Below are 17,055 nucleotides of genomic sequence, written 5' to 3' on the forward strand. Positions count from 1 at the left end.
GAGTAGTTAAAGGGGAAAGTTAATTTTGCAAAACAATAAAATTGATGAAACAATAATCTAATTCAACAGGAATGAAATAAAACCTAAATGTAATATTAATAATGAAACAATAAAACATTGACTTAGAACAGAGAAACAAATAAAACCAAAGTTGCTAATTCTTGGGGAATCATATTATAATATAAAATGCATATATATGGAGGGGGAGTCTAGATTTATTATTTTGTCAACTGTCTGTTCAAATTTCTGTCCCTATCTTTCCTTGATGTACACAATTTAAGATTTCTCTTTCACTCCAAATGTGAATCTTATTTTCTAGATGTGATATATGTTAGTTGCTTGAGCTGACAATCCTCCCAACAAGGAGCATAAATTAGTAAATATATTTGAAATGGTAATGGCCACTACTCAATATCTTTGTCATTGTATCCAAATCTGATAAAATACAACAGATCTTATTACTTGGATTTAATTGAACTGTATTATTTACCTGTTATCTACAACACTTTCAAGTCTCATTGAGACACCTTAAGTAGTAATGATAATTTTTCAGTTATGTGTGTGTGTGTGTGTGCGTGTGTGTGTACACATATTCATGGTCTTCATTCAAGTTCAGTAAATGTCAATTTTAATAGTAGGTATAAATTAATTAACCATGTTTTATTTATTGTCTGTAGATGAACAGAAAATCAAACCAGAAAAATCAAATGCCTCTTTTCTGATAGAGTTTATCCTACTGGGTTTCTCTGATGTCCCCAATCTTCAATGGATTCTCTTTGGGATATTTTTGATCATGTATTTGACTATTCTGATGTGCAACAGTACTATAGTGCTAATAACAAGAACTGATCCTGCTCTGCAGACCCCTATGTATTTTTTCCTTAGCAACTTTTCTTTTGTGGAAATATGTTATGTAACAGTCACAATTCCAAGAATGCTTGTGGACCTGTGTACTCAAAATGGAAATATCTCTGTACTTGCCTGTGCCACTCAAATGTGTTTTATCCTTATGCTTGGAGGCACAGAGTGCCTCCTCCTAACAGCAATGGCCTATGACCGTTATGTGGCCATTTGTAACCCTCTACACTATTCTCTCGTCATGAACCACAGGATCTGTACACAGTTAGTGGCAGCCTGCTGGATCAGTGTCATACCAGTTGTAATTGGACAAACATACCAGATTTTCTCTCTGCCCTTTTGTGGCTCTAACAGAATTAATCACTTCATCTGTGACATCCCACCAGTCCTCAAACTTGCTTGTGGTGACACATTTGTGAATGAAATAGCAGTCTACATAGTTGCAATGGTATTTGTCATGGTTCCCTTTATGCTGATCATTTTCTCCTATTGTAAAATTATCTGCAGCATTCTGAAACTCTCATCAGCCAAAGGAAGGACCAAAGCTTTCTCCACCTGCTCCTCTCACCTCATAGTTGTAGTCTTATTCTATGGAACAGCTGGCATCACATACTTACAGCCCAAGCCAAATCAATCAGAAATAACTGGAAAACTGTTGTCTCTTTTTTACACCATTTTGATACCAACTCTGAATCCTATTATATACACTCTGAGGAACAAGGACATCATGGTGGCTCTGAGAAAATTACTCAGTAAGATACTAGTGTGAGGAAAATGCTTGAAAGGTATATATTTGTTCATCCTTTAGACAAAAAGAAAAAAAATTTGTTCTGATGTTCTTTAAAAGCTCATTAAAATTATGGTTACCATCCACATTTTGTCATGCAACATTAATTTCACACTTTAATACCGGGCTTCCATATTTCCAGATTATATCTTAAATCAGCTGTCTATGTCTGTTATAAAGCTTTTCCTTTTGCTAAATACTATGTCCAGAATGCCTAAAGAACTTCATGACAACTAATTGTGTCCTATAATCAGAGGCTATTGTCATGTTCAGCGGATTTACTTTGATTTAATATATGCTTGTTGCTTTCACTCTGTGATTAAGATTAATCATCTGGGGCTAGAGAGGTGCCTCAGGGATTAAGAGCATCAACTGCTCTTCCAAAGGTCCTGAGTTCAAATCCCAGCAACCACATGGTGGCTCACAACCATCTGTAATAAAATCTGATGCCATCTTCTGGAGTGACAGCTATATATAATAATAAATAAATCATAAAAAAACAGTCAACTGAAAGGTTTAAAAATAGCTAATGTAGTGGTAGTGTAAAGGTCAGTCATGGGTGGAAGAAGAGCTCAAAAAACACTGATTCTCACTAATGAGTTTTGTGTTATTGATAGATTTCAGGTGAGTGGGTCATTTTCTCCAATCATAGCTATCAGGAGAAAATCTAGAGCTACTAATTACTGAACCTTCATAATCCCTAACAATAATCTATAAATATTTGTCTATATGCCTGCAAATAAGTGTAGTCTTCAACCTTCAGCAAGGAAAAATATCTTTGCTACAGGAGATCATTACAGAAGACCACAACTCATCAAAATAAGATTTATTAAGCCCAACCCCAATGGATATATCTACAAAAGGCCTAAAGATATGTGGCTCAGGGACTATTGAGTAATAGGTAGTTTAAAAGATTGTAAGAGCCAGAAAATCAGGAAATTTTTTCTGAGTTTCTTTATCCTAGAAACATCAGCAACTATATCTATAGAGTTTCAGAAATGTAATTGCCTAAACATGAATGGAACAAAAATGACACCAATGGACATACCACAGTGGATAGGAAAAACTTCTTGAGACATTAACACTACACAAAGAACTGTAGAAAAAACTGACAGCAGAAAAAGAGAGAGGTGGTGTTTTCCAGGGTGTGTTGAGTGTCAAGAAGACAGCTCTAAAAATATATGCACAAGTAACATTATGAAGACTGGACAGGTTATTGATATATATATATATATATATATATATATATATATATATGTGTGTGTGTGTGTGTGTGTGTGTGTGTGTGTGTATACAAATATAATAACAATTAGTGTCAAAAAAGGCCATGAATTTGAGGCGGATAAAAAGGGTTTTATGGAACGGTTTGGAAAGAGAAAGGAGAAGGGAGAAATGTTGAAATTATATTAAAATCTCAGAAATAAAATCAAAATATATAAAACAATACAGAAAAACAGCAAAATGTTATGACCTAGATTTGAGATGATTCAGTCAGCAAAAGGTTTACTGTTCAAGCATGAGAATTTCTGGTTGAGTCATGGAAAACACCTATAAATTCTGATAGACTGGAACAAGCTTGTGATCTTAATGCAGAGGAGCTGGAGACTTGAAGGTTTTTAGTCTTATTAGCACAGTAGTTTGACTACATTATTGCCAACAAGTTTCAGTAGAAGAACATATCTCAGAAAGTAAGCATGACTTCTGGGTTCTACTCAGGTTTAAATATGCATATGTACAAATACATTGAATCTGTAAATAAGAAATGCAAAAATAGTACAGGAAAACATTTAAAATATGTAATCATAGACATTTGATCAGACAATTTAAAAATGGAAACAATACTACCTGAAAGCTGTGTATATAAATATGGGAAATATAGACTTTAAAAAGAAGTCAAGGTGAAAGAATCTATTGAGATCCATGTAATTGTAAGTAAATGAAAAGATGAGGGCTGTTGTTTTAATATTCTTAGAATTTTATTATATATTAACTTTAACATTAGTGACCCGTATAAATATAATTTGAAATGCTAGAATTTAATGATAAGAATGTTTATATATTAACTTAACAGCTGTAGTTAATACAGTTTACAATAAAGTATTTAAAAAGCAGGAATACAGGGTAAATGATTATTTTTATTATTATCAGAGACCATCAAATAACCAAAAGATACATAAATAACACTTATTCTTCTCTGATTTTTGTGGCATTTTCAAATATTGTTACATTTAGTGAGAATTGTTTTGTCTGTTGCAATACTAACAACAATTGGAAATGACACCATAATATATAAAGCAAAGGTTGGTCAATTTCTCCATACTTTTTCTTTTTTTCTAGTATTTGTGTTATGATTCATGTTTTTCTTCTAATGACAGCAAACTCTGGAATTAAAATAACCAAAACTCATTCTTTTCTCTAACTATGACACCCACATATCTTTGTTCTCCCAGTTGAAAACAGTGTTAGGTATGAATTCTAGGTGGCAATTGAAATATTCCATACCTTCCAAAAAACTCCCCTGAAAAAAGAAGAGATACCCTGAAACTGATAGAAAAAAAGGGGATAGACTTGACCAACTAACTGACACAGGAAAAGGTTTTTTGAACAGGACACTGATAGTGCAGACACTAAGAACAACATCAAATAATTGGGATCTCGTGAAGCCAAGAAGCTTCAGAATGGCAAAGGACACAAGCATTCAGAAGTAGTAGACTACAAAATTGGAAGAAATTATTACCATATACACACCCAATAGAGGTAAGTATATGAAATTTATAAATAACTAAAACAAACCCTCTAAATCCAGAATACCAATACCACAATTAAAATGGATATTGGAAGGAAACAGAGTTTTCACAAGATGAAACACAATTGACTGAAACTACTTAAATGTTTATCTCGGGTTATTGACAAGGCTATACCTTATTCTCTACGATTGATGGCAAGGCCCTATTACTAAAGAAACTATGTCATGGAACTCAATGACATTGAATTAATAGGTAAACAAAAGTTTCACCATTCTGGCTCATGTGGATAGTACTAGGAGGCACTCTACCTGAAGAGAAATGAAAGCATCAACCCAGCTACAAAACCTGTTATCTACAGCAGAGACCTGTGTGCAAGATGCACAAATGACAAAAATGTAGAAGTAAAAAGCACTCTCGGGTTGGATTTAACCTCACTCCATGAGTTAGAACTCATGCTTCACAATAACCCTATGGACCTAGAGAACAGTTAAACAGCATTTATTCTGCTAAAGGAACTTAAAAATAAAATCAATCCTAATGACATGATCTGTACCTTGCTCAGTCTTCCCCCAGTGAACTTCTGCTTGCAGTTTATGGGAGCTAGCATAGAGGTCCACAACTGGACAATGTGCAGATAACAAACTTAACACTCCAAATAGATGTCTCTGCTAAATTCTTTTCAGTGCTCAGGGAACTTGGCAGAAGATTGTCTTGAAAAACTACAAATAAATAAATAAACAAACAAATAAATAAATCTTAAAAAATAAATAAGTTCTTAGAAATGATATTAAATGAAAAAGAGTAAAGCATAAATGTAATAATTAAAAAGAGAACACTTAAAATTTTGTAAGTGTTTTTAAATTTAGTTTAAATCTTTGATATTGGGTATTATCAGTGAAACTGAGAGGTGAAACCTGCTCAGGAGATAAGGAAATTTTAACAAGTACATGCTTCAGTGTGTCATATAAAATAATTACCAGGTTCTAATAAAGCAAAGTCATTATCATAATTTAAAAGAATATGTTGGGGGATGGGGAGATGGCTCAGTGGTTAAGAGCACTGAGTGCTCTTCTAGAGGTCATGAGTTCAATTCCCAGTAACCACATGGTGACTCACAACCATCTGTAATGGGATCTGATGCCCTCTTCTGCCACTGTATACTAACACACGTAAAATAAATAAATCTTTAAAAAGAAAAAGGATATGTGGATTTAAGAGTGTTATGCATAAAACATCCAAGGGATATTCTTTTTTTTATTGGCTATTTTACTTATATTCAAATGGTGTCTCCATTCCTGGATTCCCCTTCACAAGCCCTCTATCCAATCCGCCATCACTCCTGCCTCTATGAGGGTGCTCCTCCATCTACCCACTCCTGCCTCACCTCCCTAACCTTCCCTTAGGCTGGGGCATCAAACCTCCACAGGACCAAGGGCCTCCCCTCCCACTGATGCCAAATAATGCAGTCTTCTGTTACAAAGTCAGCTGGAGCCATGGGTCCTTCCATGTGTACTCTTTGGTTGGTGCTTTAGTCCCTGGGAGCTCTGGGGTTCTGGTTAGTTAATACTGTTGTTCTTCCTATGGGGTTGGAATACCCTTCAGCTCCTTAAGTTTTTACCTAACTCTTCCATTGTTGCTCCATGCTCAGTCAGAGAGTTGGCTGCAAGCATCCACATCTATACTGTTCATGCTCTGGTAGAGCCTCTCAGGGGATAGCTACACCAGGCTCCTGTCAGCAAGCACTTCTTGGCATTAGAATATTGTCTGGGATTGGTGTCTGAAGATGGGTTGGATCCATAGATGGGGCAGTTCCTAGATGGCTTTTCCTTCTCTGTTCCACTCTTTGTCCGGGGATATTCCTTTCTTTATTGGATATTTTATGTATTTACATTTCAAATGTTATCCCCTCTCCTGGGAATCCCCTCTGGAACACCCCTCTCCCATTTCTCCTCCCCCTGCTTCTATAAGGATGTTCTCCCTCCCATCCACTAACTCCCACCTCACCACCCTGGCATCTACCTACATTGAGGAATTCAGCCTTCACAGGAACAAGGACTTCTATTGATGCCAGACAATACTATCCTCTGCTACATATGCTGCTGGAGCTATGACTCCCTCTATGTATACACTTTGGCTGGTAGTGTAGTCTCTGGGAGCTCTAGAGGAGTCTGATTGGTTGATATTATTATTCTTCCTAAAGGGTTGCAAAACCTTCCAGCTTCTTCCATTCTGGGTCCCTCCAGTCTCTTTTCAATTGGGGACCCTGTGCTCAGTCCAATGAAAAATTTAGACATTGAGAGTTAGAAAATAAGCTGGGTGGTGGTGGTACATGCCTGTAATCTCAGCATTCTGGGAAGCAGAGGCAGGAGGATTTCTTAGTTCGTGGCCAGCCTGATCTACAGAGTGAGTTCCAGGACAGTCAGGGATATACAGAGAAACCCTGTCTCGAAAAAACAAAAAGCCAAAAGTCCAAAAAAATAAATAAATAAAATAAAAAAAAAGAAAGAAAGAAAGAAAGAAAAGAAAAGAACTTGACAGAAAAACATTAATTAAACATTATTCACTAATGTTTAAGAGATAAATGTAGGTGTAATAAATGAGTAAAAGAAAAATAAATAAAACAAACCCAATAAGACATATTTGGAGCTAGAAGAATGAAAAAAGTAAAAGTAGTAACAGGCTTGATGTTTTCTACAATCTGCTTATACTTTTGACCTTGCCTCAGTAAAATGGAATTTTCACTTCCATGTAGTATAATCTATATGCATTCCTTATGTTATCTAATTGTGTCTGAGTTTTTTTGATTGACAGCCTAAGTTTTTCATTTCCAGTTTTATATTGGCTTTGGTTTTCTTCAGTGAGTGTACTCTGTAACTGCCCACAGTTACATTGAACGGGTTACCTGGAAGGGAAGCTGGGGATGTATGGGAAAGTGGCAAAAAGCTGGAGACCAAGATAACACCTGCTATTCAAGGTTAGTGAAGAACTCCCAATATATATAGGGAGAGGGAAAAGTCTGAAGCTTCTCAGCAGAATCAGTTCAGTTGCTCCACGATGACTAGTGTTTTTCAGGAAACTGCTGGTCTTTGAAGAATAGGCTTCACCTTTGTATGAGCACTCCACCCTAGGTGAAGGGGATTATGGCTGACACAGGAGTTTCCACTCAATGGCTAGGAGAGGAACTTCACATTGGTTGATGTCAAGTTCCTGCCAGGTGGCATGGCACCTCAATAAGGCTCTCTACAGTACTCTCTTTTGTTTTGGTCAAATTTAACTTTTATGTCTTGAAAGATTTTGCAATTGATGTGTGTTAGAAAAGGAAATATCAATTTTCTACAAAGGAGTGTCACACTCCAGGGAAGGCCTGGTACCCAGAAGTAGAAGAATTACTTTTTTACCCTGTGGTCAGTTTTTTGGGGGGAGGGCTTTATTATACATTTATTTGTTTATTTTGACATTTACTTGTTTGTTTTTTGAGATAGAGAGGAATGAAAGACAAAGACAGGGAAATAGAGAGAGAACAGAAAGTTGGGTAATGGGGAGGTAAAGAGGAGAGGACTTAAGAGAGAAAAATTATCATCAAACTATGTTTTCCAAAAACATTTAAATTGAATGAATCAATATTAATAGACTGACTAGAGTACATCCATATAAAATAGGAAACATTGGATTTCCCATGCAGTACTAGCATGGGAAATGAGGCACCACTTTAGCAAATAGCCTCATCTAAAGTAGCTCTGTTAGGCTATTAAAAAACAATTTATAAAACTACTCCTATGAGTGGCAAACAGTAAAATGTTCATCCTAGTATGATTCAAGTAGCCATTGAAGGCATTTATTTAGAATTTATAAAACAATTATAATTCCACAAAAGGAACACTAGATTACCAGATGAATAAACAAGTAAAATACAAGATGAATCTGGTACAACCACACTTGAAATCAATCTGGAGTTTCCTCAGAAAGTTGGAAAAAAGATCTAACAAAAGTCCCAGCTATACCACTGGGTACCATATACACTAAAGATGCCCCACCACACCACAGAGTATGGGATACATGCTCCACTATGTGCATAGAGGCTTTATTTTTAATAGTCAAAAGCTGGAAACAACCTAGATGACCTACAAAGGAAGAATGAATACAGAAAATATGGTATATAATGGAGTACTTCTTAGCTACTAAAAACAACGACTTCATGAAATTCACAGGGAAATGGATGGAACTAGAAAAATATCATCCTGAGTGAGGTAACCCAGTCACAAAAGAACATACATGGTATGCACTCACTAATAAGTGGATATTAGCCCAAAAGATCAGAACACATAAGATACAATTCACAGACCACATGAAGCTCAAGAAAAAGGAATACCAAAATGTGGATGCTTTAGTCCTACTTAGAAGGGGGGATAAAATAATCACAGGAGGTAGAGGGTAGAGGGAATTAGAAGGAAAGGAGGAGGGGGAGGGGGAAAGGGGGGCAGAATCAAATGTGGGAGGAAACAGGTGAGATGTACAGAGGGTCAGGAAATTGAACAGAAGTATATGACAATGGGGGATGGGGAACTGGGGTTAGCCATCAGAAAATCCTAGATTTCAGGAAAGCAAGAGGCTTTCAAGACCCAAGAAGGATAACTAGCTGAAATATCCAACAAAGGGGAGAGATAACCTGTAGAGACCATATCCAGAGGTTAGGCCTGGCCCCTGGTTGAGGGATGGAACCACCTACTCGTCTCAAAAATTTGAACGCAGAATTGCTCCTGTGTAAAGGAAATACAGGGACAAGGAGTAGAGCAGAGGCTGAAGTCAAGGCCATCCAGAGACCGCCACACCTAGGGATCCATCCCATATGCAGACACCAAACCCAGATACTGCTGCCGATGCCAAGAAGTGCTTGTTGACAGGAGTCTGATGTAGCTGTCTCCGGAGAGGCTCTGCCAGAGCCTGAACAATACAGATGTGGATGCCTGCAACCAAACATCTGACTGAGCATAGGGACACCAATGGAGGAATTAAGGCCGGGACTGAAGGAGCTGAAGGGGTTTGCAACTCCATAGGATGAACAACGATATCAACCACCAAAACCCCTAAGAGCACCAAGGAACTAAACCACTAACCAAAGAATACACATGACTCCAGATGCATATGTACCTTATCTGGCATCAATGGGAAGGGAGGCCCTTGGTCCTGTGGATGCTAGATGCCCCAGCATAGGGTAATGCTTGGGCAGTGAGGCAGGAGTGGGTCGATGGATGGGGAAGCACCCTCATAGTAGCTTGCAGGAGGGGGATGGGATAGGTGGTTTGTAGAGAAGAGACTGGGAGGTGGATAACATCTGAAATGCAAATAAATAACCAATTAAAAAATGAGAGGCTGGCGCTCCCTCAGAGTGGGGAGGCCTAGCAGGGCATGTGGGAACATCCTCTTGGAGACTTGGGGAGGAGCAATGAATGGGATGACAAACTGTGCGAGGGGCAACTGGCAGAGCGACAATGGTTGATCTGTAAAAATTAAAAGTAACATAAAAGTATAAGATGAATAAACTTTCTACAGGAAAACAAACTAAACATTATGAAGCTCTACAATCCCATTGTGTGCATATTTACAGTTTAAAAGACAAATGTCTAGGATTGTATAAACAGCTAAATACATAGTATAAATATAAATATATAGATATAATATAGATAGTAGAAATATAAATCCTTGCTCTTAGTATAGAAAAAAAATGCAGTTGATTATTTTGTTGCCATCTACTATTGCGCATTGAAGCTAAGTAAACTAATGTGTTGGGAAATTACTTTTTAAAAGATGTAATAACAACTTTAATAAAAATGGCTCCAAGCAAATAATACTAAAAAACTAGAATTTTCAAAAAACTGTTTTCTATTGAAGGGCATGCTACTCTGATGGTTTATAAGAGACGGCAAGATAAAATATATTTAAAAAATTGTCATAGACAGCCAACTATATGATGTCTCACTTTATAAAATTAGAGAAAAACTCTCTTGATATTGAGAAGACTCTCATTTATGTACAGATTCATCACTGACTCAGTTAGGTTCAATCATAATAGCTTTGTATCCTCATGCTAAGATTAAAAATTCAGGAGACAGCAGGTGTTGGAGAGGGTGTGGAGAAAGAGGAATACTCCTCCACTGCTGGTGGGGTTGCAAATTGGTACAACCACTCTGGAAATCAGTCTGGCGGTTCCTCCGAAAACTGGGCACCTTACTTCCAGAAGATCCTGCTATACCACTCCTGGGCATATACCCAGAAGACTCCCCACCATGTAATAAGGATACATGTTCTACTATGTTCATAGCAGCCCTATTTGTAATTGCCAGATGCTGGAAAGAACCCAGGTATCCCTCAACAGAAGAGTGGATGCAAAAAATGTGGTATATCTACACAATGGAGTACTATTCAGCCATTAGAAACAATGAATTCATGAAATTCTTAGGCAAATGGATGGAGCTAGAGAATATCATACTAAGTGAGGTAACCCAGACTCAAAAGGTGAATCATGGTATGCACTCACTAATAAGTGGATATTAACCTAGAAAACTGGAATACCCAAAACATAATCCACACATCAAATGAGGTCCAAGAAGAAAGGAGGAGTGGCCCCTGGTTCTGGAAAGACTCAGTGAAACAGTATTCAGCAAAACCAGAACGGGGAAGTGGGAAGGGGTGGGTGGGAGGACAGGGGAAGAGAAGGGGGCTTGCGGGACTTTCGGGGAGTGGGCGGGCTAGAAAAGGGGAAATCATTTGAAATGTAAATAAATTATATCGAATAATAAAAAAAAAATTGTCATAGACAGCCAACTATATGATGTCTCACTTTATAAAATTAGAGAAAAACTCTCTTGATATTGAGAAGACTCTCATTTATGTACAGATTCATCACTGACTCAGTTAGGTTCAATCATAATAGCTTTGTATCCTCATGTGACATTTATAGAAATAATATGAGAAGTTTTAGGTTATTGATAAGTCCTTAAATTTTCTGATTTATATAATTAATACTGTTAGGTATCTGTCCCAACACTTACAGGATTTCTTCCCCTTCCTTTCTGTGTTTAAAAAAAAAATGTTAGTTTCATTTTAGACTTTGCTTTTATATGTAAAGATCTATTTACAGAAATGTAAATAAGGAATATATCTAATAAAAAATTAAAAATAAAAGATCTATTGCTAAGGGGAAGTAGTTCTTTATTTGAGATGTGAATTTAAGTGTTTTTATATTTATTAACAGTGTTTTGCATAATGTGAAACTTGTTTTTTTATGCATAATTATTTTATTTTATAATATAGTTTAAGTTTTTTTTTGTTTTATAAAATTTAGGTATAGCTAGATTAGTAAACATTTAAAAAATAAAATATTAGGTAATTTAATTCTACATTTTAAAGACTACTATACATAATTTAAGATGAAGTTTACCGCAATTTGAATTATTAATGACATCTAATTTCTTTCCTTAAAATTATTCAGTTTTCTGAATTATTTTGTTTAAAATTCCAATATGTTATGAATTTGTCTTACTGTGTTTCATATAATTTTCATTTATATTTGTGTGGCTTTTGGGATATTCCCTTTTCTATCATCAGAAGGTCTCTGTCCATTATTTTGAAGGGTTAGGTCCTTACCTAAGCTTTCATCTCAGCCTTCACCTAGCTAAGGTTTGGATGTGCATCTAAAGGAGTTTATTCTTGGTTGGCGTCTCACTCTCACCCGGAGCAATGCCTCCCCTGGTCCCACATGAGGCCTCACTGCTTGCTCCTCTCACCCTTTCCATGTTTTTTTCATGTCTTCTCCACTTCTAATGAACTTTACCAAATATTGTTTGCTCTCAGTACTAAGACATAAGAGGTATTATCAGGAATCATTTTCTGATAATCATCAGAATTATTAAAGTCAGTAGTTAATGAATAATATTAATCAGTATTATATTAGAGTCATAATAATTTTTCCCCAGCGAAATCCTTTTATAAATTAATTTTAATTTTTATTTAATTATTTTTCTTGCAATATACGTTGACTATATTGTTTCCTCTATTCATTGAGGGAGATTCTTAAGCCACCTAAAAGGTTAGAAGTGATTGTCATTCTCAGGAAACTCAGAAGCTTGGATCTACAGTCTTTTTCTTCATTGACTTATTATTGCATCTGGACTTAGTCTGCATTTTCATGTCCCCTAAACAAAGTTTGTTGTTGTTTTTAAAAACCATAGCACAGACTTCCTGTGAATACAAGACACAGAATCCATTATAGTATACTGACTGGAGAAAGAAATAAAATACATGCTTACAGAGTCAGTGTACTGTTAACCAAGACAAAACTTAGTGCCTTCATAACAGAGAATATCACAGTTGTTAATTTGCCAAAATAGATAATTAATGTCAAGGTGTCAGTTTTCGACTATCTCTCCTAGTGTTACTCAGTAAACTGTCAGTGTTTAGGAAATAAACCACACTGTGTTTTCAATTCCACTGGGGCCAACTTATTGGTCAAGGTTGAGTAAATACAATCTGGGAAAATTAAAATAGGCAAATAGGTAAATATAAAAGACATTCCTTGATGTAGAAATTTATATCTATATACAGATAGCTAGTGGAGAACAGAGCTACATTTACTTTATAGTCTTTGGAAACAAAATTGCTTAACAGAAGATTACAAACCTTTGATGATACAAATAGTTCCACTTAAAATAAATAAAATGTCTAAAATATGGTAACGAATAGTCAAAATTAATTTTGTAAGAAAGGTAAATATGAGTTATTTTATACTGATATCATTGTAGATTAATATCAAGTCATTCCATACTTTGTAATTCTACATTTAATATTCTATCTATTGTAGGAAATAAACTAATTTAAAGATTAACAAATGTTTAATTACATAAATATCATTTATATTGTGTTTGTTATAGTAAGCAAAGATGTTGAAATACCTCAAAATAGAGAAAACCATACTGATAATTTTATTAAGTGTAATTTTAGAGAAAACTTTAAAATAGCCAATTTCAATGATACATAAAGAAGTGGCAAATTCCTTTGTTCAGTTTAATTATATTTTAATAGGAGGCTAAGAACTAAACAACCAATAGGATAGACTTAAAAAACTGAATAATTAAAAGAATAATTATTTTTAAAAGAAAGATTTTAGTAACAAGAATGTTTTAAAATAATAAAAATTATTTTAAGTTCAATGTAGTAATTTAAATTCATTAAAGCATTTATACTCCTTATGCATAGCAAAATACACTCTGAAAATGGAACTTCTGACCTTTGGATGACTTAGAATACTGTTAGAAATTCTTTTAAGTCTTTGGATTTATTTTGAAAAGAGAGGCTTAAAATAGAAATAATGTGGCATCATTTTTATTATTGTAAACCAATGAGAAATTAAGCATTTACTACAAATAAGAATGCTACTTGAGTAGAGCACACTGAGCAATTTATACTGTTTATAGCTTCTTTTCCTCTGGAGTAGAGATATATCGGTGGTCTGAATGTCATTTTAGTAAATAGATTTTGAATTACACAACTTTAAACTGTAGTTTAAAAAGTCAGGAAATATATTATAGGAATATACTATATTAATCAGTGAGACTTAAAAACATGAAGTTAAATGATTTTATTGTTTTTTATTTCCATCTTATCATCTTCTGCTTGAAAGTGAAAATTTTTCTTTGGAAAGTGAAAATTTTTCTTTAACCAGAGCCACATTATTTCAAATCATAATAATTAGGAACAAATGAAGCAGTGGATCATTAATTGAAGAAAAATCAAAATAAAGTAAGAAAATAGTCATAGCCTTGTCTTACAGATTACTTAAGATTTGTGTGATACATTTTCATTATACTATGCCACATATTTGAGGTTCTTAGCACAGTGTATCCGTTACTTAGTATATATCTAGGCAGAAACACTAACAAATTTATCTATGTCTAAGAAACATTCCCTTGACCTGCTTTACATTTGTATGAATGGCATATTCTGAAGTCTGCTGTGCTTTTTTTGTGTGACTTACAGTATTCTCACTATTTTGTAGTAAGACTTTGTTATTTACAGTGCTCTGACATAGTTTTGTGTGGTAGGTTCTTCTTCAGAAACTCAGTTTGACTATTATTTATTGATATATCAGTGTCTTTGAAAGCTTCTACTGGCACAATTTATTATTAAAAGTTTAAACCATGCCCCCAAAAGATTTCTATGATAAACACCATAGTTAACCATAAAGATAATTTCACCAAAAGGTTCTCAGGTGTAATCCTAATATTTGAGCCACATTAAGGAGAGGTAAAAGAAAGAAAAAAATGTAAAAACATATCCCTGGGTATTTCACCTTCTGAAAGGCTTTATGGTCTTGTTTAAGATTTTATCATTATAGGGAAATGACAATCACTTCCAAAATAAATGTCAAGCAAAGGGAGAGATTCGTAGAATATCTTCTAGACTAATTTTTGATTAAATCATTTGGACTAAGTCAATTTCAAAATGTAAAAGAATCAAAAGTCATATTTGAAAACAAATATAGATAACATTTAAAAAACCTGTGTGCCCTGACTATCTCCAACATGTTTTGGTTTGGTTTGGTTGTCTGTATTAAAATGTATGATTCACACAATAATCTTAAGTAATTTTAGAATTATTAAGTCATTAGCTTCATAAATTATGCTACATTGCAATGCATGCTACACAGTAGAAGAAAATTAAAAATATTTCAACTATATAGCATTTTAGCAGGACTTTGTCCTATATTGTTAATTCTGCTACTACACTTTTTTTTTCTGGACAAGGTCCAAAGCATGGTGTTGAAGAGATGAAAGGCAAAAGGTACACATGAAAAGTCAGAGATCATCTCGAATGAAATATCTTACAAAGCATCCTCTTCAGGATTAAAAAGGTACCAATTAATTCTTCACCATGGATAGGAACTCTTTGTCTTTATATAAAAATACTTTCTCTGAACATACTAAAGTCCTAAGTCAGAATAAAATGTTTGAAGGAAAACTATTTTCAATAAAACAAATCAATAAAGTCATTAGATAAAATTTTAATATGTAATGTGATACATTGCTGGAAGATAAAAACCCAGTGATACAAAATATCTAGAAGTTTAGGTAAGTGGAAACACATGACAAGAATCACTTTGAGTAACTAAATGATATTTTAGTATTGCTTTATTTAGCTCTCACAAACAAAAATGATCAAAGATTTTTTATTTTATTTCCTTTTGTTTTATTTTATGTTATTTTGTTTTATTAATCATTCCATTCATTTATATCTCAAATGACATCTCACTTCCTGGTTACCCATCCACAAAACCCCCATCCCACCATCTGCCGTATTCTCTCTCCTCTTTGCATTTATGAAGACGTTGGAATAAAACTATAGACTAATGAAGAAAATTTACTATAAGGAACAACCATAAAGCTCTATTCAAAATTACTATATTTTCAAATTTTTCTACCATAAAAAATTTTTTTAAAAAGTAAAGATAAAATGCTTAACTAAATTTTTGGTTACAGGTTAAGTAATAAGTTGTGATGGTTCACAGAGTCCTCAGAGTTTAAGTGAGTCTGCCCCTTGCCCTCTACCCAATGCCCTGCTTTTCCTCCATTGGCCTCCTATTCACATTCAGATAAGAAATGGATTCCTAATCTGATTTAAATAAATGAAATGTCCTAAAATCCCTGCCTAATATAATTCAGAAAGATACATATTTTAGCCATGTTTTTCATTTTTTTCTGTCATTTTTAAATTGCTTATAATTATGAACTGAAAACTAGGGAAATATCTGCAAATTTTAAGTTATAAAACAAAATGAAACCTTGAAATAAATATGTTGTAGTTCTCAAATAAAGTATGAGAAAAACATTGAAAATTTTAAACATAAAACTAGGAATCCTTGGAAAAAATAAGTATAATATGTTGTAGTTCTCAAACTAAAAAAAAAAAAAAAACAGAAAATTTTAATCATAAAATTATAATAAAATCTTTGAAGAAACAAATAAATAATAGCATGCATGTTTGAAATACACTATGCCTTGGTATACACAGTCTTACAATTTTTATCATTTTTCTTTTTTATTTATTTTTTATTGAAAAGTGAAGTAAAAACACTTATGATAAAATTAAAGATTTACATGTAAAGTATTTCAGATAAAATAGAAGAGATACATAGAAAAACATGTTGAAATTGACAATTTTCATGGAAAATTAAAGAGTAAATTGGTAGACATGTAAAATGTTGCTAAATTAATTGAAATATGAAATAGAAACATTTTATGATAAAATTGAAGATTTACGGGGAAAATATTTCTGATAAAATTGTAGAAAATTTTAGGTGTTAAAAATTTTAAACATGTTAGATTTGAAGATTGTCATGGATAAATTTATATAGATGTAATAATTGTAGGCATAAAAGTATTCCTAACATTTCTTTAGGTGCTTCTCAGCCATTCAATATTCCTCAGATGAAAATTCTTTCTTTAGCTCTGTACCCCATTTTTAAGGGGGATATTTGGCTCTCTGGAGTCTACCTTCTTGAGTTCTTTGTATATCATAGATAAGCCCTCTCAGATGTAGTGTTAGTAAAGTTCTTTTCCCAATTTGTTGGTTGCCGTTTTGTCCAGGGACTAGACAAGGTTGCCTTCTCTC

At 34.2% G+C, this 17,055-nt stretch overlaps 1 protein-coding gene across 1 annotated transcript; it reads left to right on the forward strand.

Moving 5' to 3' along the window:
* The first annotated feature begins 655 nt into the window (after positions 1 to 655).
* LOC127685558 (olfactory receptor 10AG1-like) lies at positions 656 to 1,627 on the forward strand. The gene has a single exon (XM_052182862.1). The coding sequence runs from the start codon at positions 656 to 658 to the stop codon at positions 1,625 to 1,627; it is 972 nt and encodes a 323-aa protein (XP_052038822.1).
* Positions 1,628 to 17,055: the final 15,428 nt, after the last annotated feature.

The sequence above is a fragment of the Apodemus sylvaticus genome, chromosome 5 (assembly GCF_947179515.1).
Source record: "Apodemus sylvaticus chromosome 5, mApoSyl1.1, whole genome shotgun sequence".
Lineage (NCBI taxonomy): Eukaryota > Metazoa > Chordata > Mammalia > Rodentia > Muridae > Apodemus > Apodemus sylvaticus.